The sequence below is a fragment of the Bos grunniens genome, chromosome 12 (assembly GCF_055505025.1).
Source record: "Bos grunniens cultivar Pamir isolate PY7600 chromosome 12, Bosgru_T2T1.0, whole genome shotgun sequence".
Taxonomy (NCBI): Eukaryota; Metazoa; Chordata; class Mammalia; order Artiodactyla; family Bovidae; genus Bos; species Bos grunniens.
The window spans coordinates 20,134,426-20,157,540 of record NC_141176.1 but is presented as its reverse complement, the minus strand read 5'-3'; the positions used below and the strand labels follow the sequence as shown (position 1 = coordinate 20,157,540).

The window sequence follows — 23,115 nt, the reverse complement described above, 5'->3', positions numbered from 1 at the left end:
ACAAGTTCCTCTAGCAGAGAAGAAACCACTGTCCTTGGAGTTGGAGAACACTGGTCAGATCTAGAGAGGCTGTGAGCCTCAGAGGGTGAGTGGGCTTGCCCCAGACTATCAAAGTGGGGAACCCACCATCTATCCTTATTGCACCCCATTTTCTTTCTTATTTTTCCCTCCAGTATTTCCAAACAAGCTGCACACCAGAATCAGTGAAGGCACTTTTTAAAAACACAGATTCCTGACCCTACTCCACTCTTGCTGAATTAAATCCTTGGATTTAATTAATTGCTGAACCCAATCCTTGGATTGGGTAGAATTTGCTTTTTAAACAAATCTCTCAAAAAAAAAATTTATGTCAAATTAGAGAACTTTTGGGTAGTAGAAAGAGCATAGGCCGATAAAACAAACAAACAAAAAATTATGTCAAGTTAGAGAACTATTGGATAGTAGAAAGAGCATAGGCCGATGAACCAAGATCTGAAATTCAGTACTGCCACTTAATTAACATAATGAGCCCTGAGGTACCTGGGTTAATTTCTTCTTTATGACCCAGTTTCCTGAGCAGTAAAATGGAACAATTCCCGGTGTTGTTATAGACTTGGAATACAGTATGCAAAATACCCAGCACTAAGCCACTACCATAATCTTTTTCCACTTCCATTAAAAGATGGCTCCCAGGAAAACATCTTATATTTTATAATTTGCTTCAAATTTAAGTTGAATTTCTCCAGGACAGTTGTTTTATGGGTATCTCTCTAGCTGCAGAAAGAAGAGCTTTGTTCACTAATTTTAAAACTTCAAGAATCATGTTGCAATTATCAAAGACACATTTTAGCCAAGGGGATGAACCTATGAGACCCCTTCCCTGGAGAGACAAAGTCAATAACAACCTCAATTACTAGAGGCAAGAGAGAGAAATCTGGTAAAAAGAATGAGAAAGATCCTACTACACTGACTTGTGTGTTCCACATCTTTTCAAAGTACAAAATATTCAATTAACAGTCACACAAATGAAGCAAGAAGGTTCCGTTAGGCATCAGAGCACTGAAGAGCAAGGAAGACCTTCCTGGGAGGGGAGCGCTCAGGAAGCACAGGTCTCAAATAGCTCACAGGAGTCTGATCTTAGACAGTGTTTACCATGAGTTTGCCAACCCTTGACCACCTTAGCATTCAGAGTTGCCTTCAGCCCAGGTTCTCGCATAAAACAGAGGTCGGCTGAATATCCACATGCCACCTGTCCCTAGATGTTCCACTGGCAGGATGCAACCAGAAAACACTTGAACCCAAACTTGGATAGAAAGGAGTTCTATCCAAGACAAAAGGTGACATCAACCCATTTTAGTTTCCAAGAAAGTTTGAAGAACATCCTCAGGGAATGAGAAACCACCCAAGAGGGCCAAGTGAGTACTAGCAGCAGCACAACTACAGCCACCAGTGGCCTAGCAGAGGCTCAGATACACCCCTCCCTGACAAGGGACCATGATTTTGGCAGCAGGTTACCCTGTAGTTGAAGTGACCCTGCTCATGCACAACATGATAGGAACTATTAACAGGATGTTTTGGGAAAGAAGGCAGGAATCAAGCCAGAAAAACCAAAAGAACATTCTACTTCCATAATAATGTATCAAAGTGTTACTCACTCAATCATGTTCAACTCTTTGCAACCCCATGGACAGTAGCCCACCAGGCTCCTCTGTCCATGGGATTCTCCAGCAAGAATACTGGAATGGATAGCCACTCCCTTCTCCAGGAGATCTTCCCAACCCAGATGAACCCACGTTTCCCACATTGTGGGCAGATTCCTTGCTGAGCCACCAGGGAAGCCCCATAAGAATATACAGGCCCTGGCATAACCTTCCTTAACATTGCCTTCTCTACACTTTCTAATGTATCTGCCTTTCCTCCTATCTTCCCTTCTTCCTCTCCTCTCTTAGAGGATGAGATGTCACCTAACCTGAGAGTTTTGCATCGTTCCACTCTGATGCCTCCTGTCTCCTGGATGACCACATAGCACTCTGTTCCGGATGACCACATGCCATCCTCTTCTGGAAGATGTTAGCCCATCCTCTGCTGGGCAACCACATACCACACTCTCCTGAATGACCATACCACCCTGTCCTAAATGATGGCAGAAAAACTGACTCTTATTTTTGCACCTTCCTTATTAGCTTGTCTTCCTCTATATTCCCCTTAAATGTTGGTTTCTCGGAATCCAGCGTGTGCCCTTTAACCTCTTTATTGCACCTTCTCTCCTTGGACAATCTCATCCACACCCAAGGGCCTCCATCACCACCTTCATGTCACAACCTGACAGATCAATATAAGAGTTTCCAAATTTAGTTTAAGGTCCTGACTCAGATCTCAACTGTCCCCAGGTCTCTCATTTAGGACTGAAAAAAATGACCTGAGCTACAAGAAGGAGCTTACAGTAGGATGTTCCTCAGAAGACCTTTTACCTAGGAAGTCATTCTGAGCACACTTCCTGTTTTCCTATTCAAACCACTCCCTCTTCCCAATTTCATGGCTGCTGAAGCAATACAGGATGTGGTACATAGGAATCTGGCACCTAGATTTGAATCCCATTTCCACACTTGAGCGATGTATCTAATCTCTCCAACTCTTAGTTTCATATCTGTGTTGAGGGATTCATAATAATAGTCACATCATTAGGAACATAAATGAGATGATGCCTATAAAGTGTTAGCACAGTGCCCAGCATTTAGAAAGAGCTCAGTTAGCTATTAGTATATGTCTGTGGTTATTATGCAAAAGTGGTTGTTCCCATTCTTCTATCTCAAGATGGGGAAAAAAATGTTTTTAATGCTTTCTAAGTCCTTTAACCCTTTCCTGCCCCACAGCTACAGATAATCCAAATGGTAGATGTCATGTCATGAGGCTGCTGGTGGAAAAGCCTCTTTGAAGAAAATGGGCTTTTTTTCTCTCTCTCTCGAGTTCCCTGGTCTTTTCTGGTGGCTCAGACAGTAAAGAATCTGCCTGTAATGCAGAACACCTGGGTTCGATCCCTGGGTCAGCAAAATCCCCTGGAGAAGGAAATGGCAAACCACTCCAGTATTCTTGCCTGGAAAATCCCATGGGCAGAGGAGCCTGGCAGGCTACAGTCCATGGGACCACAAAGAGTCAGAAATGACTGAGCGACTAACATCTTCATCTAAGTGTAAGATCATCCTATCGACCAGGTTGAGTTCATTTATGCTGAGCACCCTCTAATCCAGGGAAAAGCTGAGAGAGAAGATGCATGTCTGATTTCAAACCACAAGGAATAAAAGAGATGAACATCAAGCAGTCAGGAAAACAGGATGCCAAGTACAGGAAGCATTTTTTTTTAACATAAGAATTAATTTTGTCAAATTTGCTCTGCTTTCAAATTCCATCTTTGCCCTGTAATTAAAATTCTTCTGGTCTCACTCCCATTCAAAAATGGTGAGAAAGAGCATGCTTGAGATCCTATGAGAGACGAGAGACTGAAGAGACAAATTCTTGACCAATTAAAACAATTCTGTTGCTTATATCCCTTTCCCTTGAAAAAAATTCTAAAAAATCTTCCTGCAGCTTTATTCTATGTGGTTTCCTTGGTGTTGTGTGTTTGTTCTCATTACCATTGGGCATATACTTTCCTCCCTGCTGAAATCCCAGCTCTAATTTTTCTTTAGAAAGCAACACTTAGTTCACTGGAGCCCACTGTTTATGAGGGTGCACAGACCCAGATGAATCACAGAAGCAGGCAGATTGCACAAACACAAATCCTCTGCACTGTGTCCACACCCACACCAACCTTCTCACATGGCCTCTCTTCCCAGAATCCCTTCCTGGATTACCTCATCCATACCCAAAGTATAATTACTGCATTCAGGCACTAGAGACAGTTAACAATGCAAGGAGGAGTGCAGCAAACAACCTTCTGATTCCTAGAATCTAGACCCAACACAAAGGCAAAAGAAATTTTCTAGAATGTAAAGGTATCTATGGGCTTCCCAGGTGGCACAGTGGTAAAGAATCCACCTGTCAATGCAGGAGACACGGGAGATGCAAGTTCGATCTCTGGGTCAGGAAGATCCCCTGTAGTAGGAAATGGCAACCCATTCCAGTATTCTTTCCTGGAAAATCCCATGGACAGAGGAGCCTGGCGGGCTACAATCCATGGGGTTGCAAAGAAGGACATGACTGAGCAACTAACACACACTGAATGGCCACCCCGGGTCCAGCCGTACCACTGATAAGAGCCTTTGTTTGGACTGCACTGCCCTTCAACATCTCCTTCTGCCCAGCACCATTCTCATCACTTCTAATAATAAACAGCCTGAGTGCAAAGCTCCATCTCAGTATCTGTTTGCCATGGAGCATGATTTAAAATGATAGTTCAGACAGGCTAACATTTCAAAGCGCAGTGAGTCCAGTATTCCAGAAACTTCACCAAGACTTGAAGCCTTTCTTAAGAGCCGTGGAAATATCATGGAGCAGTCTATGGTATTCCACAGCCAGCTTGTCTCTTGGCTCCACAATAAGATGGATATGCAAGTAGGGCTCTGGGGAATGAAAAGAGCTGGGATTGGAGCCAACACATCTTGGGCTCAGTTCCAGTTCTTCTTCTGTGTACCCTTAAGCAGGTTTTTAGAGCAGTGCTTCTCAAATGAGCAGCGGTGAAAGACCTTTTTCATTTTCAATCTATCACAAACCAACTATATTTTTTATATCACACTCTATATATTTCATATATATCACAAACTATGTTTTTATAAAGCACAATAAAATAAATTACAACTCTCCACTCCCTAAGTGTCGGCTGCCCATAGTGACTTCCTTCAAAAGAGTACATGGAAGGGGATGTGGGAAGACGCTTCACAGTAGAGAACACTGACAGTCACCACCTCAGCCACATGACCAAGCTCAACATAAACAGTAATAAGTCACGTTGATCATATATAGCCTTGATATGATGTGATGAAAATGCCGTTCACCTCTCTGGTATACCTCCCTAAAACCCACACGCTCAGTTGAATCATGAGAACGTATCAGAGAAATCCCAATCAAAGGACACTCCACGAAATTTCTGACCACTACTCCTCAAAGCTGGCAAAGTCACCAAAACCAACAAATGTCTGAGAAACTGTCACAACCAAGAGGAGCTTAAGGAGACATGACAACAAAAGGTAATGTGGGATCTTAGATGGGATCCTGGGATAGAAAAGGGATATTAGGTTTAAAACTGAGGAAGTATAAACAAAATATGAACTTTAGTTAATTATGTGTCAACATGAGTTTGTTAATTGTAATGAATGTACCATACTAATGTAATATATTAAACATATGGGAAATTTGGACAGAGGATATGAAAACCCTCTGTACTATCTTCTCAATATTTCTGTAAGTTTAAAATTGTTATAAAAATAACCTTATCATAAAAAATAAAATGAATTAAATATACATGAATTTTTAAAGAGATATACATAATATAAGCCTAGTTTTTTAAATTATCAGTCTCAATCGACTTAAAATTCTTCTGTCAAATTATTATAAAAGTTTCTAAATGCTTCTTTTTTCCATTTTTCTTTATTTTTGAGGTATGGTCAACTTATAATTTAAATTAATATCAGCTGTACAATGTAACCCAAAATTTTTATAGATTATACTCCATATGTAAAGTTTAAAAAAAAAAAACAGAGTGGGAGAATTATGCAAAAAAATAAATAAATAAAGTTATTATAAAATATCGGCTATACTGCTGTACAATATATCCTTTTACCTTATGTATTTTAACAAAATGCTTTTTACTTTCGCTTCTGTACCCATAGTGCCACCAACCAGTAGTAAGTGGTTCTCAGATGGGCACCAGTATGCCCATTTATTCTTATCAGTAAAATGAGGGTGTGAGATCAGAAGATCCAATTTCCCATCCATGGTCCTTCTGTAGATAGCCCCTGCAATGCTATGATAAGTCATCACCTTCTGCCAAAAACAGCAGATTCACAGAACCAGATGCCCAGAACCAAGCCCTTTCTCCATGACAATGGCACAAGGTACTCATTGTCCAGTTTTGCAAACAACCGTTCTCTCCCAGATTCCCTCATGGTTCAGATGGTAAAGCGTCTGCCTACAATACAGGAGACCAGGGTTCAATCCCTGGGTCAGGAAGATCCCCTAGAGAAGGAAATGGCAACCCACTTCAGTACTCTTGCCTGAAAAATCCCATGGACAGAGGAGCCTGGTAGGCTACAGTCCATAGGGTCACAAAGAGTCGGACACGACTGAGCAACTTGTCAATGTCAATGTTCTCTCCCAAAGCCTCCCAAATGCAAGAAGAACAAAGGGTACTGTCTCCAGGCTTCTTTTTTTCCTAATCCAGAACTAGAAAAGGAAGAAATAAAACATATTAAGTAATATTAAATTAAATAATAATAACATACTAAATAATAAAAGTAATGCCACATGTTCAGGCTGCCACAGATGGTCCTCAAGCCAGGGTAAGTAGGTGTTCCTTTTCTTTCCTCTCATTCAGAAGCCCTAAGAAATGGAGAGAAGCCTCTTGTGCCAGGGGATTAATGGAGTCATGAACCAGCTGTAATTGGCCAGGAACCAGAAGACTGTCAGCAGACCATGAATTGTCATAGTTCAGACAGGACACAGTATGAAAGAAGACACAGCACAGATGTGGAAGTCGGTAAAGTGAGTGCAAGTCAGACCTTCCAATGAGCAAGAAGGAGGGGGTAAAAATGGCAGTTGAAAAACAGATGGTAGCAACCTGTCCCTTTAAATAGGTTTCTGAGATGTGAATGGAAGATTTTAAAACAACCGAGGAAGATAATTAATGCATCTTAGAGGGCCATAAATGACTCAGTTTCTAGTGAGTCTTGGAATACCTAGAGTTGATGCCCATGAGGGAAGCCCCAGGAAACAGGGAGCATACACAGCAAAAGCCAATAGGGTTTTGTGTCCGTGGCTTAACGCAGCCAAAGTGGTTCACTGCAGCTCAGCAGTGAGACCACGGCTTCCGGTGTTTTTCAGAAATCAGGCTCCTCCCAACGTAATGGCTCTAGCACCTTAAACACATACTAGTTCATGGCAATAGGGAGACTGGAGATAGAAAAAGCCGACCCATTCCTGCTTGCCTTGGCCTAGAAGTGACAACACCAGTGTTGCTGAAATCTCATGGGCAAGAACTAGTCACATGACCTCGATAGATACAGGAGGACCAGGAAACACAATCTGACCATGTGCCCAGGACAAAGAAACAGGTTTGGCGAGCATGGGGCCAGTTGCCAAGAGTAATCACATGAAGAACTCACAGAAAGCTGCCCAAACATGTTGGTCTTCAATAGTTTTACATGTCTCAGATAATAACATCCTAGAAAACAGGGGCAGTGTCTGGACAACCTTCTTATTAGCACTTGAGTCAGTGCCTCATCTGTTAAAACTTATTCATAGGATTAAAAATGTGCAGAATTTGATTGCCTTTATTCAAAGCCAGATTCTGTTACTTGCCTCCTATGCAAGGTTATATATCCTCTTGGAACCTCAGTTTCCTCACTTGTAAAATAAGACTATTGGTACTTGTCTCACAGGACTATGAAGTTTAAATGAGATAATTCTTATAAAACATCCAGCATAGAGCCCAGCACAAGATTTCTTGACCTTTGTTAAATAATTCCTATATTCCAGGGAATACAGGGGCTTTCCATTAATAAACTAACAATGCTCACAGCAACACTAGGCAGGAACTTTCTCCACTGTATATACTGATAAACAGTCCAGAGTTGACCCATCCAAAGTCATACAACTAGTAAGTGGAAAAGCTAGAATTGGCACTTTAGGCATTCTGGCTCCAGAACTCAATCTCTCCACTATCACCTCCCGCCTCTCAATAAATATTCCCTATTGTTATTGTTATCTTAACATGTTTGCGGGTGTATAATTGAGCTACTGCACATATTTCAGATGTACAATATGATAAGTTATGACATATTATACACCTGTGAAACTGTCCCCACAACCAAGGAATGGACATATCCATCACCCCCAAGAGCTTCCTGAAGCCCCTTGGTAATCCTTTCCTCCCATCACTACTTCCCATGTTTCTGGGTAACTACCTATCTGCTTTCTGTGACTATGGATCAGTCTGAGTTTTCCAGATTTTTATACAAATAGAATTATACAGTATGGACTCATTTTTATCTGTTACTTCAAATTTCATTCATGACATTGCATGTATCAATAGTTCATTCCTTTCTATTGCTAAGCATTCCCATTGTATAGTAGATACACCATAATTTGTCCATTCATCTACTGATGGACATTTCAGTTGACTTTTGTGTTTTACTCTTATAATAAAGCTGCTATGATTAATCATGTACAAGTGTTTATATAGACAAATACTTTCATTTCTCTTCAGTAAATTTCCAGGAGTAAAATGGCTGGTCATATGGTAGGTATATCCTAGCTTTTAAAGAAACTGCCAAACTATTTTTCAAAATGGTTGTACAATTTACATATTCACCATCAGTGTAAGAAGGCTCCCAGTTGCTCCACATCCTCAACTTGCCATGGTCAGTCTTTATTCTATTAATAATTGGTGTGTAACAGTATCTCATGACGGTTTTAGTTTGCTCAGAACAAATCTTGGTATTGAGCATTTTTAGTATATGCATTTGCCATCTGTATGTTTTCTCTGGTAAAGTGTCAGTTCAAATCTTTTGCTTATTTTTAATTGGACTGCTTTTTCTCTTACTACTTTATGTATTGTTTGCAAATCTTTTATGAGATATGTGATTTGTAAATATTTTCTTCCAATAGCTAAACTTTTTATTCTCCTCACAGTCTTTTTATAAAGAGTAGAGGTTCTTAATTTTGGTGAAGTCCAATTTTTATGTTTTTATTTTATGGATCATGCTTTTGATATGAAATTTAAGAAGTTTTTGCCTACTATCAGATCACTATGGTTTTCTTTTATGTTTCCTTCTAGAAATTCTATTCTTTTAGATTTTACATTTAAGTCTATGATCCTTTTTTGGTTGGTATGTGTTGCAAGATTCAGATCAAAGATTTTTTTTTCTTTTTTTGCACATGGATATCCGATTGTTTCAGCAGCAATTGTTGAAAAGGCTACCCTTTTTCTACCGAATCCTGTGCATCTTTATCAAAAATCAATGGACCATATACACGTGGATTTGTTTTTCCACTATATCCTTTGACACATTTGTCCATCTTGACACCATTACCACTCTATCCAGATCATAGTAGCTTTATAGTAAGTCTTGGAATTAGATAATGTGAGTCCTCCAACTTTGTTCTTTTGCAAAGTTGTTTGACTATTCTGAGTCTCTTGCATTTCTATATGAATTTTAGAATCAGCTTCTTTAATTTATGCTTAAAACAAGTCTGCTTTGAATATATAGATAAATTTTGGGAAAATTAACAACTTAAAAATACTGAGTCTCCCATTCCAGGAATTCAATATATATCCACATTTTCTTAGGTCCTCCCTAATTTCTCTTAGCAAGATTTAGTTGTTTATAGTATATAAATATTGCTATTAGTAAAAACTTCTCTTATACCCATATTATTTCTCTATCTAGATTATATCTAAGAGAATCACATTTCTCTTGAGTCTTCACTGAACTTCCACTTCCTCATCTGCAAAGAGGGAATTTTTAAAAGTCTACTTCACAGTTGGACATAAAATCACACCTGTAAATCACCCAGTATCTGTGCCTGCTGCTGAATCCTACTGGTCTGATTATAGAGTTGTTAACTTTTATTTAATAACAGGATAAAGAGGAAATTAGAAGAGTTGTCAGGATGAGGCCACAAAGTGTGGATGCAAAGCAAAAGACATCTAAACTGATAAGATAGAGACTAAAGAAAGAGCCAAAGACCACAGTAGGTGCTGCACACGAATTACCCCAAGACTCAGATAACTAAATGAGGTGCTGTTATGACAGCATTAACACTCATGGCTACACAGAAAATGCATAGTAAGAAATCTGCTGTGTGCACATATATTAAGAGATTAACTGGTGATGTTCCAGTTAAGGAATAGAACTTAGAAGGGATTAGATAGTCGGCCAGAGAAGAACCCTGAGTGTTTAGCACTGTACATTCTCTGCATATCTGGGCAGGTTATAACCTTCACCAAGCCCTGGTAAGAACTGAACAAAGCTGGACCTGGCATGCTTTTAAAATATCTGAACCTCTATCTGGGCAAGAAAGGCCACACCACAACCACAGGAAAGAGGGTTCCACCTACCCAGAGTGGGCACTCGATAGTGGAACACCTGCCATAATGCTAAGTGCATGTAACCGCAAATACAGTTTTGACTGACCAATCTTTTTCTGAGAATAAACACATTTACAATTAGGATCCTAAAATGTTGACTGATTGGTGGGTGTGGAGAGAGTATATTTCTTAATCAAGGTAATTAGCACTTGCACTCACAACAAATAAACCAGAATCTTAGAAGCTTAGCACAATAAAGGTTGCGTTGATATGTATTGGTAGACCTCTTTCAACTAATTGCTGCACAGTCTCTAACATGTGGCCTCCAAAGTTGCCACACCAAGGCGAGAGCACCATGGAGGAGATACACTGGCTCTTAACTGCTTCACCTCAGAAGATCCACCCACAGTCCATGGAGCAGAACTAATCACACAGCCCAGTCACATGGCCCATGACTAACTGCAAAGATGACCGGGCAATACAGGGGAGCAAGCAATGTAGTGAACATTTACTATATTCATGCACATAAAGCCAGTTCTTTCTCCCACTCCACTCCCTTTCTCCCCTCCAGAACTGGTAGGGAAGTAGGTAGATAAACTATTTAAGCAAGGGGTCTGTTTTGAGGTGTGTTAAGTGGCAGCATGAAAAAAGAGATGGAAATCAGGTCATAGTGATGAGGAAGATGGATCAGTATCTATGGAAGGGATTTCAAAGTAGAATTCTCAATGACAATATTCCTTACCCAAATATCCACAACCAAAAAGCTCTGAAATGTTTCTGTGTTCCAAATGTGTAACAAAGGGGTGAAATCAGAGAGACCCCATTTGATATCACTGCAAATGTCCTTCCCTTCCCCAAAATTCTGGGCTCTGAGAGTTGAAGGTTTCAGCCCTTGAAGAGTACATTCATGTCAGGAGACAAATAGCAGGAGTCCCACTGAACTAACAGTTCTGACTACTGAAAGGCACTGTGGCCTCCGAGAGCCCAGCAGCGCAAAGGAAGACAGTAGTCAGCATATTGTCTTATTATTATATCTCCACGGGATCTGCAATTACATTCTCTTTTTCATTCCTGATATTGGTAATTTGTGTTCTTTTTTTCTTAATCACTCTAGCTATGGGTCTATCTATTTTCTTTATCTTTTCAAAAGTTAACTTTAATCTGTCTTTAAAGTGCATCTCTTTATGCACTTTATGAAACCAACATAGCTTCATCGATTGCTTAATCAGTTCCATCTTTTTACTGAATGGGGATTTAATTTGCTCTATCTTTCTAAATTTCTAAGGTACCTTGTACTAAGTCACTTCAATCATGTCTGACTCTTTGCAACCCTATGGACTGTAGCCCTCTAGGCTTCTCGGTCCAGGGGGATTCTCCAGACAAGAATACTGGAGTGGGTTGCCATTTCCTTCTCCAGGGGATTTTCCCAACCCAGGGATCGAACCAGAGTCTCTTACATCTCCTGCATTGGCAGGCAGGTTCTTTACAACTAGTGCCACCTGCTGCTGCTGCTGCTGAGTCGCTTCAGTCGTGTCTGACTCTGTTCGACCCCATAGACGGCAGCCCACCAGGCTCCCCCATCCCTGGGATTCTCCAGGCAAGAATACTGGAGTGGGTTGCCATTTCCTTCTCCAGTGCATGAAGGTGAAAAGTGAAAGTGAAGTCACTCAGTCCTGTCTGACTCTGAGCGACCCCATGGACTGCAGCCTACCGGGCTCCTCCGTCCATGGGATTTTCTAGGCAAGAGAACTGGAGTGGGGTGCCATCGCCTTCTCCATGCCACCTAGGAAGTCCATATCCTAGATCATTAATTTATAAGTTTCTTCTTTTCTAATACAGGCCCTTATAGATATAAAATTTCCCCGAGTTATTGTTAGAACAGCTGCTTTAAAATCTATGTCTGATAATTCTAATATCTGAGTTGCCTCAGGATTGATCTATATTGATTATATTTTCTCAATATATTAGAGAATAGGTCAAGAACTTCATTTTTGTTCTTTGTGTGTCAAGCAACTTTGGATGGCTGGAGAAGAAAGTGGCAACCCACTCTAGTATTCTTGCCTGGAAAATCCCATGGACAGAGGAGACTGGCGGGCTATAGTCCAAGGGGTCACAAAGAGACGCACACGACTGAGCGACTAAGCACAGCACAACTTTGGACAGGATCCTGGGCACTGTGGATAACTGTTCATGAGAACTCTGAATTCTATTATACATCTCCCAAAGAGTATGATATCTTTCTTTCAGCAGTACTGCCAAAAAAAAAGTATCCTGTTTCTTGGGCAATATCTCGTATCTTGAGTTTAGTTCATTGACCTTTTCTGAGCTGCTTGTAGTCTGACACATACATTCATGGTTCAAGGATCAGCCAGGAATTGGGGAAGTTTTTACACAAAATTGGGGGCTCTCCTCTCTGACTCTCCTTTTGGAGATTCCCCCCTCACTTTTCAATGTCTGTAGCTGCTCTCAACACTTTTTCCTAGTTCTTTAGGTCAGAAAACCTATGGACATTGTCCACAGACAATTCTTAAGCTAAAAAAAAAAAAATGATAAGGGAAGGAATTCCTTGTTTTGTCCTTTCATCGAATGTCAACCACCCTTCATAATCTCCTTGCATTAGTTCACGTTCCAGGGCCTTCAGGTAGTTCTTTGCATTTTTCATCTGAGGTCAGTCTGGTAGCAACTTAGCTATCCCAGGAGTCAAAATCAGCATGTATTTTAACAAACAACAATTAGGCATAAGACACCTAAGTGTGGGAATTAACTTCTGGTGTTAATTTTTTCACAACAAGATCTAGAGGAATGAAAGAACACGAGACAGCTTGGAAGTGAAGAGTAAACATTTCTAAATGCGGAGAAAATACAGAAGGGGAGGCAGACAACATAATTTTTGCATCACCATTGATTCAACCACACCTGACCAAAGGGATAGAGGTTATTGGTTAACATGTTTGGAAAACCGTGAGGCCGTGCTCCATACCTTCTGCTTACCCAGATCCACTTTCCACTCTTCTCCACCTGCTCTCTGCCCTGGGGGCCGACCTCTTTGGACCACATCAAGAGCTCCCTTCCCTTCCGGCTTCCATTTGGATTCTGCCAGTGTGAGTCCCTGCAAGAGATCAAAGCAAGGGAAAAATGTGAGGTCAGGAAATTTTTTTCCCAGGATCTCTCCCTGGTAGGTTTCTGTGGTTTGACTGCATCCCTCCACCAAAGGCTGCAGTTCTTGCCAGGTGGCTTTCTCCAAAATCTCCAGGCTCTGATAAACACTCCCTCTGCTTGCCTCTTCAAACCTAGCATAGGTAATGGCGCCCCACTGGGGTACCGAGAGGTCCCTTGTCCCTTGGTACTTTTTCTAAATCCAGCACACACCTTTGTAAACAGTTCTTTTATTAAACTCTTCCCAGCATGAATGCACCATCTGTTTCCTGCCAAGCTCCTGACGAATAGAGCACTCCCAGAAAAAAATGACTTTAACAGGTCTTAGAAACAGACGATGGTAAAGTACCAGCCTACAAGTTGTCAAACAGGGAAGGAGACCTTCACTACATCTAAAATAAGTAACCCATAAATTTTACTCACATGCATTGTCTAATTTAATGCTAACAACACTCTGATTTCAAAGGTATTGACATCATTTCCATTAAAAGTGAGAATACTAAGACTCTAAGGAAATGGGGTCACTGGATTCCCTGATTTTCTTTAGACTATAATTCCTATCATCTTCCCCTTACACCCTGACCCTTACCATTCAGATAACACATACACACCAGCAATGCTGAAATTCAGAGTTCTCTAATTTTGAGGGCAGGGAGGACATTTTTAAAGTCCTTGAAGTCCAGGGAAAGGAGGTGGAGAAATAGCACATAACAATTTCAGGTAGTTTGGAGTTTATCAGTTTGTTAGTTTAGTAGTCAGAGACTCCTCTTTCATTTATTTAAAAGAAATTATGATTTAATATTGGAGCTGCAATGTATACAGCACCCTTAAATATGTCTTAAACATTGTCCCATGGCTCCCCAAGAGTTCCCAAATTTCAGCTGTGAAAGTCATGATATAGACTAAGAGTTAGAAGAATAGATTGAGATCTCGGGCTCTGGGGACAGTCAGATCCGAGTTTCCAGTACAATTCTTCCTAGTAGCTGTGTCCTAGGCAAGTTGCTTAACTTTTCTGATTCTCAGTTTTCTCATCTGTAAAAGGCAAGTAATAATGGTACCCACATCATAATGTTAAATTAATTAAATAAGCTAAAGCACTGTAGTATTTAATACAGGGCCTGGCTCACTATAATCATTTAATAAAACATGGCTAATAATACCCAGATTCAAATTCACAATAAAGATTTATTTTGCCACAACATGGCATATAAATATTAAAGGGAAAAACAAACTTAGACACATACTAACACTCCCTAATTAGAAACTCAAAAAGCAATTGAAAAAATAAGCCTTAAGTGTATCTAACATTGTTCCCACTTACATTTCAATAAAAAAAGAGAGAGAAAGAGAGAGACTCTAGAAGTCGCCGGACTTCTAAATAAGCCTGTCATTTCCTAAAGTAAATGCAATGTACCACTGGGTATAAAATGTAACAGAAAGCTGTGTGTTCAATTTATTTTATAGTTTCTTACTTATTGTTTTCCATTTCCTGTTTCAAAAGCTATAAACTTCCCTTAAGCTTCAGCTATTAATAAAATTATTATTGTCATTGAATTACCTGACTTCATACTATAGAGTCTGGACTGGAGGCTACTCCTTCCCACAGCAAACTGCAAACTGGGGCTGTGCAGTTTGCTCCATTTTTTTTTTCTTCTTTTATTATCCAATTGTACTTTTTTCTCTTTTACTATCTAATTGTCAAGTGCATTTTATTTTTTAATTAATTTTATTGGAATATAGTTGCTTTACAATGTTGTGTTAGTTTCTGCTATACAGCAAAGTGAATACATTATACATATACATGCATGCACAGTCACTCAGTTGGATCCAACTGTTTGTGATCCCATGGACAGTAGCCTGCCAAACTCCTTTGTCCATGGGATTTTTCAGCCAAGAATACTGGAGTGGGTTGCCATTTCCTCCTCCAGGGTATCTTCTTGACCCAGGGATTGAACCTGAGTCTCTTGCATCTCCCGCATTGGCAGGCGAATTTCGTCACTTGGGAAACCCCTATGCATATATAGATATCCAGTCTTTTTTATATTTCTTTCCCATTTAGGTCACCACAGAGCACCGTGTTCCCTGTGCTATGTATATATGTCAGTCCCAATCTCCTACCTCATCCCACCCTTACTCCCTCCCTCTTGGTAATCACAAGCTTGTTTCCTACATCTGTGGCAGCCTGCTTGTGTATATGGTTACGACCTTGCCATGTGACATAGATGAGTTCTTTCTGTAGGTAAAATTGTTCTAATGAGCAATTCTGGATCCAGATTTTGATCATGGAAGGCCTGTTATATTTTTGGGGGGATTGATTAACTTACCAGAAACGGGAATATTTTAATATGGATTTGGTCATCTTCCACAGAAAGACCAGAAATTCCTCCCTTATAAAGGCTTTTTAACCTTTTAAATATTTTATCCCAAAATTCTATAAAGTGTTCAGGAGAAGGGCATGAGCAAGGTCAGGATCACTGAGCCTGATCTCCAAGCTCTGCCCATGGAGAGTTTCAGAAAAACCTACCCTGAGTTGTTGGCTGTCAAGAGTCAAGGCACAAGCAAACCTTCCTGGGGGACATCATCTTGCAGAGTTGAGTTCAAAGCCAAAGACTTGTCTGTTCCACAGTTAGGACCTAGTTAATGTGTGCGAGAGTCAGATATAACTGAGTGACTTTCACACATCACTCACAATGTCTCACACACTTTCATTGACATGATCACAAAATTAATATTTTAATCAAATATCTGGTTGGACCAACTGGACCATTTGGTGCACTCTCTTGGGATGGCCTCCTGGGTCCATGAAATGAGTGGGTGTGGGGGGCTGCAGCGATGCAGAGATGGGTTGAATCTAGACATCTTCCTCTTGCACCCTGAGAGGCACAAAATGCCAGGCACAAGAACCATTCTGTCAACAAGAAAGACAGGGACTGCTGGGCTATAGGGGAAATGCCCCCACACAGAGCTGGCAAGTGGATTACATTGGAACAATGCCAGTGGCCTTGGGAGCTATAAATGGGTCCCACCAGGAAGAGACCCTTTACTCTGGAGTGAGCTCTGCCTACCAGGCAGTAGAGGCAAATGCTCAAAATACTATTAAAGTACTGAAATGGAAAATATATACATATATATATCTGGTTGGGTTTTTTGTTTGGTTGGTTTTCTGAGTTGATTTTTTTCTTTCTTTCCTCCATTTTTTTCCCTTCTCCTTCTTCATAATCAATTTCTGTTCTGAAAAATCAAAAAGTAGGTACTTTTGTGTATTGGGGTATAGTGTGCAATATGGCTGAAACCCTTCAATTTATCTATCCTAATCCAAACCCCCCACTTCCCTCCCCTTGGGTGCCCCAGACAAGCACAAACTTCTGATTTATGCTACGGCCTTTCAGACAGACAGCAAGATCCCACAACTCAAGATTCTGTACACTTGTGACTGTTTGTTTGTGTCCATCATAAACAGGTATCATCTAAACGGCAATGACTTCTGGCATCCTCGAACTGGGACCAAAAAAGTTTATACATCTCTGGGTAAGAAAGTATTGGGTTTCTAACTTAAAATGTTATAAGAACTCAGTGACTCTGAAGACAGATATTTAATCTTTCCTTGCAGTACAACTAACTGGCTGATTAGATGGACAAGACTCCTCACATTACTGATATAAAAGTCACTAAATTGTCTGTCTTCAGCTAAAAAGGAAAAAAAAATGAATTTCAGTTTTCAGTAACCCAAAATAGCACATCACTGTGGCTACTATTATCTTAGGTATTTCAACCACTGGTTAGGGTATCATTAAAAATTGGAAGCTACTGAACTCAGAGGTGCTGCCTCAGGCTCTGTGAACCATCAACCTTCCTGCCAGGAAGTCTGGATATCATGCAAAGTAGCTGGAAAGCAGGCTACCTGTTGCAAGGTGGTGAGTCAATTGCGTCACTCGCCTTTGCCCCACCCACCACAATCTGCATATCAGCAGATGGAATGAACACAGTGCCAGCTGCCACTGCTGAAATGGCTACAAATGTCTCCATCATCAGACACGTCCCTGGCCCTGGCTGCCGGAAGGTGGTCAGGAGGCCAGGTGGGACTGTTTCCATCCTGAGGCAGTATCCTTCAGTTCTCCAAACACAGGAGGCTCTTTCAGCTTCGGCTCTCATTTGCCTGGAAAACCACCACTGGAGACTGGAAAAATCAAAAGTTCGCAGCAATGATAAGCGCACTGAGAAGCAGCCGACTTCCTGAGCCTTGAAAGGAAAGGTCACTGGAAGATATTTTTTCTCACCGCTGTCTGTGTTTTCTTAGGCCCAGCTGTAATTCAAAGCCAGTCTCTCCCCGTCTTAGGTACTCAGGCCTTTTGGTGACGGAGAGCAGGCAGCTGCAGAAAATGTGCGGCTGTGGGAAAAGGATACGAAACCCTCAGGAAGGTGTGTAATATTTTTGTTGAATCAATCATGATTTTGCAAGGGGAAAAAAGGACACACATAAAAGTCCGTTTAATGTTGGGCAAAAAAGGGAGGAAAAAAAAAAACAAAAAAACAAAAAAAGAGCTTTCTGTGTTTAATGCAAACTCACTTCAAGGGAGCTGTAGATCAGATTACCAGCCTGTGACATGTGGAGATGGGCTGGGCAGACTAACGGTAACTCAAATACCAGCGCTTCTGGACCATTCCTGAGCCCATAAACTATACAGAAAATGATGCTAGTTGCTGAATTATTTTCAGTTGTAACAGCTGCTATAACAACTCAGAATTTTAATATGCATATACAGGCCTAGTGTGTAACAACTTCAAATATTCTGTGATGGGGAGTCTATCTTTCCTTTCAGTCCTTTTAGCTATGGGTAGTAGTAGAGCTGCTTTGAGGGATCCAAAAGAACAAGGGAGCATGTTCAAGGGGCTGACACAAGGAATAGAATCAGAACCAGAATTCTAAGTGGAGGATTCGCAGGAGGGGAAAATGTATCTTTGAACAATAAACATATACCCTTGCATTACTTTTATAATTTTAAAATATACAAACAGTTCATGAAGTTCAGTATCAAAAAACAATTGAATCAAAAAATGGGCAGAATATCTAGATAGATATTTCCCCAAAGAAGACATACAGATGGCCAAAAAGCACATGAAAAGATGCTCAACATCATTAACTATTAGAGAACTGCAAATCAAAATTACAATGAGGTATCACCTCATACCAATCAGCATGGTCATCATCAAAAAGTCTACAAACAATAAATGCTGAAATGAGTATGGAGAAAAGGAAATCCTCCTACTTTGCTGGTGGGAATGTAAGCTGGTACAGCTACTATGGAAAACAGTATGGAGATTCCTCAGAAAACTAAAAATAGAATTAACATATGATCCAGCAATCCCACTCCTGAGAATATACAGACAAAACGATAATTCAAAAAGATACATGCACCCCTATGTTCACAGCAGCACTGTTCACAATAACCAAGACATGGAAATGACCTACATGTCCATCAACAGATGAATGAACAAGATCAGATCAGATCAGATCAGATCAGTCGCTCAGTTGTGTCCGACTCTTTGCAACCCCATGAATCACAGCATGCCAGGCCTCCCTGTCCATCACCAACTCCCGGAGTTCACTCAGACTCATGTCCATCGAGTCAGTGATGCCATCCAGCCATCTCATCTTCTGTCATCCCCTTCTCCTATTGCCCCCAATCCCTCCCAGCATCGGGGTCTTTTCCAATGAGTCAACTCTTCACATGAGGTGGCCAAAGTACAGGAGTTTCAGCTTTAGCATCATTCCTTCCAAAGAACACCCAGGACTGATCTCCTTTAGAATGGACTGGTTGGATCTCCTTGCAGTCCAAGGGACTCTCAAGAGTCTTCTCCAACACCACAATTCAAAAGCATCAATTCTTCAGTGCTCAGCCTTCTTCACAGTCCAACTCTCACATCCATACATGACCACTGGAAAAACCATAGCCTTGAGTAGATGGACCTTTGTTGGCAAATGTCCCTGCTTTTGAATATGCTATCTAGGTTGGTCATAACTTTCCTTCCAAGGAGTAAGCGTCTTTTAATTTCATGGCTGCAGTCACCATCTGCAGTGATTTTGGAGCCCAGAAAAATAAAGTCTGACACTATTTCCACTGTTTCCCCATCTATTTCCCATGAAGCGATGGGACCGGATGCCATGATCTTTGTTTTCTGAATGTTGAGCTTTAAGCCAACTTTTTCACTCTCCACTTTCACCTTCATCAAGAGGCTTTCTAGTTCCTCTTCACTTTCTGCCATAAGGGTGGTGTCATCTGCATATCTGAGGTTATTGATATTTCTCCCGGCAATCTTGATTCCAGCTTGTGTTTCTTCCAGTCCAGCGTTTCTCATGATGTACTCTGCGTAGAAGTTAAATAAAGAGGGTGACAATATACAGCCTTGACGTACTCCTTTTCCTATTTGGAACCAATCTGTTGTTCCATGTCCAGTTCTAACTGTTGCTTCCTGACCTGCATACAAATTTCTCAAGAGGCAGATCAGGTGGTCTGGTATTCCCATCTCTTTCAGAATTTTCCACAGTTTATTGTGATCCACACAGTCAAAGGCTTTGGCATAGTCAATAAAGCAGAAATAGAACAAGAAGATACAGCAGTTATATACAATGGAGTATTACTCTGTTATCTGTCAGTTCAGTTCAGTCACTCAGTCATGTCCAACTCTTTGCGACCCCATGGACTGCAGTACACTAGGCTTCCCTGTCCACCACTAACTCCCAGAGTTTACTCAAATTCATGTCTATTGAGTTGGTGATGCCATCCAACCATCTCATCCTCTGTTGACCCCTTCTCCTCCCGCCTTCAATCTTTCCCAGCATCAGGGTCTTTTCCAATGAGTCAGTTCTTTGCATCAGGTGGCCAAAGTATTAGTTTCAGCTCCAGCATCAGTCCTTCCAAAGAATATTCAGGACTGATCTCCTTTAGGATGGACTGGCTGGATCTCCTTGCAGGCCAAGGGACTCTCAAGAGTCTTCTCCAACACCACAGTTCAAAAGCATCAATTCTTCTGTGCTCAGCTTTCTTTATAGTCCAGCTCTCACATCCATACATGACTACTGGAAAAACCACAGCTTTGACTAGACACACCTTTGTTGGCAGAGAAATGTCTCTACCTTTTATATGCTATCTAGGTTGGTCATAGCTTTTCTTCCAAGGAACAAGCATCTTTTAATTTCATGGTTGTAGTCACCATCTGCAGTGATTTTGGAGCCCAAAAAGACAAAGTCTGTCACTATTTCCACTGTTTCCCCATATATTTGCCATGAAGTGATGGGACCAGATGCAATAATCTTAGCTTTCTGAATGTTGAGTTTTAAGCCAGCTTTTTCACTTTCCTCTCTCACTTTCATCAAGAGGCTCTTTAGTTCTTCTTCACTTTCTGCCATAAGGGTAGTGTCATCTGCATATCTGAGGTTATTTATATTTCTCCTGGAAATGTTGATTCCAGCTTGTGCTTAATCCAGCCCAGCATTTCTCATGATGTACTCTGCATAGAAGTTAAATAAGCAGGGTGACAATGTACAGCCTTGACGTACTCCTTTCCCTATTTGGAACCAGTCTGTTGTTCCATGTCCAGTTCTAACTGTTGCTTCCTGACCTGCATACAAATTTCTCAGGAGGCAGGTCAGGTGATCTGGTATTCCCATCTCTTTCAGAATTTTCCACAGTTTGTTGTGATCCACACAGTCAAAGGCTTTGGTGTAGTCAATAAAGAAGAAGTAGATGTTTTTCTCGAATTCTCTCACTTTTTCAATGATCCAGCAGATGTTGGCAATTTGATCTCTGGTTCCTCTGCCTTTTCTAAATCCAGCTTGAACATATGGAAGTTCATGGTTCATGTACTGTGGAACCCTGGCTTGGAGAATTTTGAACATTACTTTACAATTGTGTGGTAGTTTGAGCATTTTTTGGCATTGCCTTTCTTTGGGATTAGAATGAAAACTGACTTTTTCCAGCCACTGCTGAGTTTTCCAAATTTGCTGGCATATTAAGTGCAGCACTTTCACAGAATCATCTTTTAGGATTTGAAAAAGCTCAACTGGAATTCCATCACCTCCACTAGCTTTGTTCGTAGTAATGCTTCCTAAGACCCACTTGACTTCGCATTCCAGGATGTCTGGCTCTAGGTGAGTGATCATACCATCATGATTATCTGGGTCATGAAGATCTTTTTTGTACAGGTCTTCTGTGTATTCTTGCCACCTCTTCTTAATATCTTCTGCTTCTGTTAGGTCCATAGCATTTCTGTCCTTTATTGTGCCCATCTTTGCATGAAATGTTCCCTTGGTATCTCTAATTTTCTTGAGAAAGAATAAAATAATGCCATTTGCAGTACCATGGATGCAACTAGAAATTATCATACTAAGTGAAGTCAGTCAGAGAAAGACAAATATGATATCACTTATATGTGGAATCTAAAATATCACACCAATGAACCTATCTACAAGACAGAAACAGACTCATAGATGTAGAGAACAGACTTGTGGCCGTTCCGAAGGAGAGAGAGGGATGGACTTGGAGTTTAGAGTTGGCAGACACAAGCCATTACATTTACAACGGATAAACAACAAGGTATAGCAAGGGCCGACCCCTGGGTCAGGAAGGTCCCCTGGGGAAGGAAATGGCAATTCACTCCACTATTCTTGCCTGGGAAATCCCATGGAGAGAGGAGCCTGGTGGGCTACAGTCCATGGGGTCGCAAACAGTTGGACAGGACTTAGTGACTAAACAATAACAACAATGTAGAGCACAGGGAACTATACATAATACCCTGTGACAAACCATAATGGGAAATAAGATAAAAAAGAATGTCTGTATGTGTATAACTGAGTCACTTTGTTGTACATCAGAGACTGGCACAACACTGTAAATCAACCATAATTTAAAAAAAAAAAAGAGAGAATAAAACAAAAAAGAGAGAGAAAAAATAAGGGAGTGTGGCCCCAGTAAATGATATTTAAGATTAACCAATAAGTTTCCAGAAAAAATCTACTTCATGCCACAGTCTTATATTAGCTGTGTTTGGGGCAAATAAAGGAAAAGAGATGATACGCAGTATGGAGGAAGGCCACGCAAACATAAGAATGCTCCTCGTGAAGTAGGAGAGACCATGGAGCTAAGTGACAGCAAAGACATGGTTGCAGTATGAGTCCCCATGCTTCCATCCTCACAAAAAACCCTCTTGGGAATACTGGGTGAGGTTCTGATCTTTCTATCACATATAAGAGTAGGACTCTTGTCTTTTTACTTAATCAAAGAGCACTCTCTCCAACCCTTTTCTTCCTCAAGTCTTTTGCCCAAGGAAAGAGCGAGTGAATAAATAAATGTATGAAAAATGCAGTTTATTCTCAACGGCATGGACCGAGTTGGTCAGGGAGAACATACATAGCTAAAAATGGTAATCCACAAAAGCCAATGTACACATTTTAATAGGTAGCCTCAAACTTCTCAAAGTTTTCTTAAGTTCCTACAATAGAGACAAACAGGCAGGAAAAATAGCTATCCCTTCAGCCTGCCTTTGCCTTTGCCTGTAAGAACTGCCAAGAAACAGCAAAATTCCCCAAATGCCCTTTGCTGGGGTCCAGCCCTGGCTGATCCAGTGTAGTCGAAGGGGAGACAGCGTCAGCGACTTAATTTAAACATTCATTAAAGATATAAAGAGTAATAGAATGAGGATAGCTCAGCAGGAAAATTCAGTGGAGAAAAGAGGCTGAG

General features: G+C 40.8%; 1 protein-coding gene across 4 annotated transcripts in view; it reads right to left on the bottom strand.

The window, feature by feature from the left end:
* LOC147361480 (uncharacterized) overlaps positions 1 to 23,115 on the bottom strand; it is a 327,323-nt gene that overhangs the window by 283,463 nt on the left and 20,745 nt on the right. The window contains exons 2-3 of one of the 4 annotated variants that reach the window (XM_086329148.1): positions 17,656 to 17,765; positions 13,203 to 13,331 (exon numbers count right to left, since the gene is read on the bottom strand). In XM_086329148.1, the coding sequence (XP_086185274.1) occupies positions 13,203 to 13,331; positions 17,656 to 17,765 (239 nt within the window). The remainder of the gene's footprint in view (positions 1 to 13,202; positions 13,332 to 17,655; positions 17,766 to 23,115) is intronic. The other 3 variants (XM_086329147.1, XR_015137982.1, XR_015137983.1) reach the window with 3 other exon arrangements.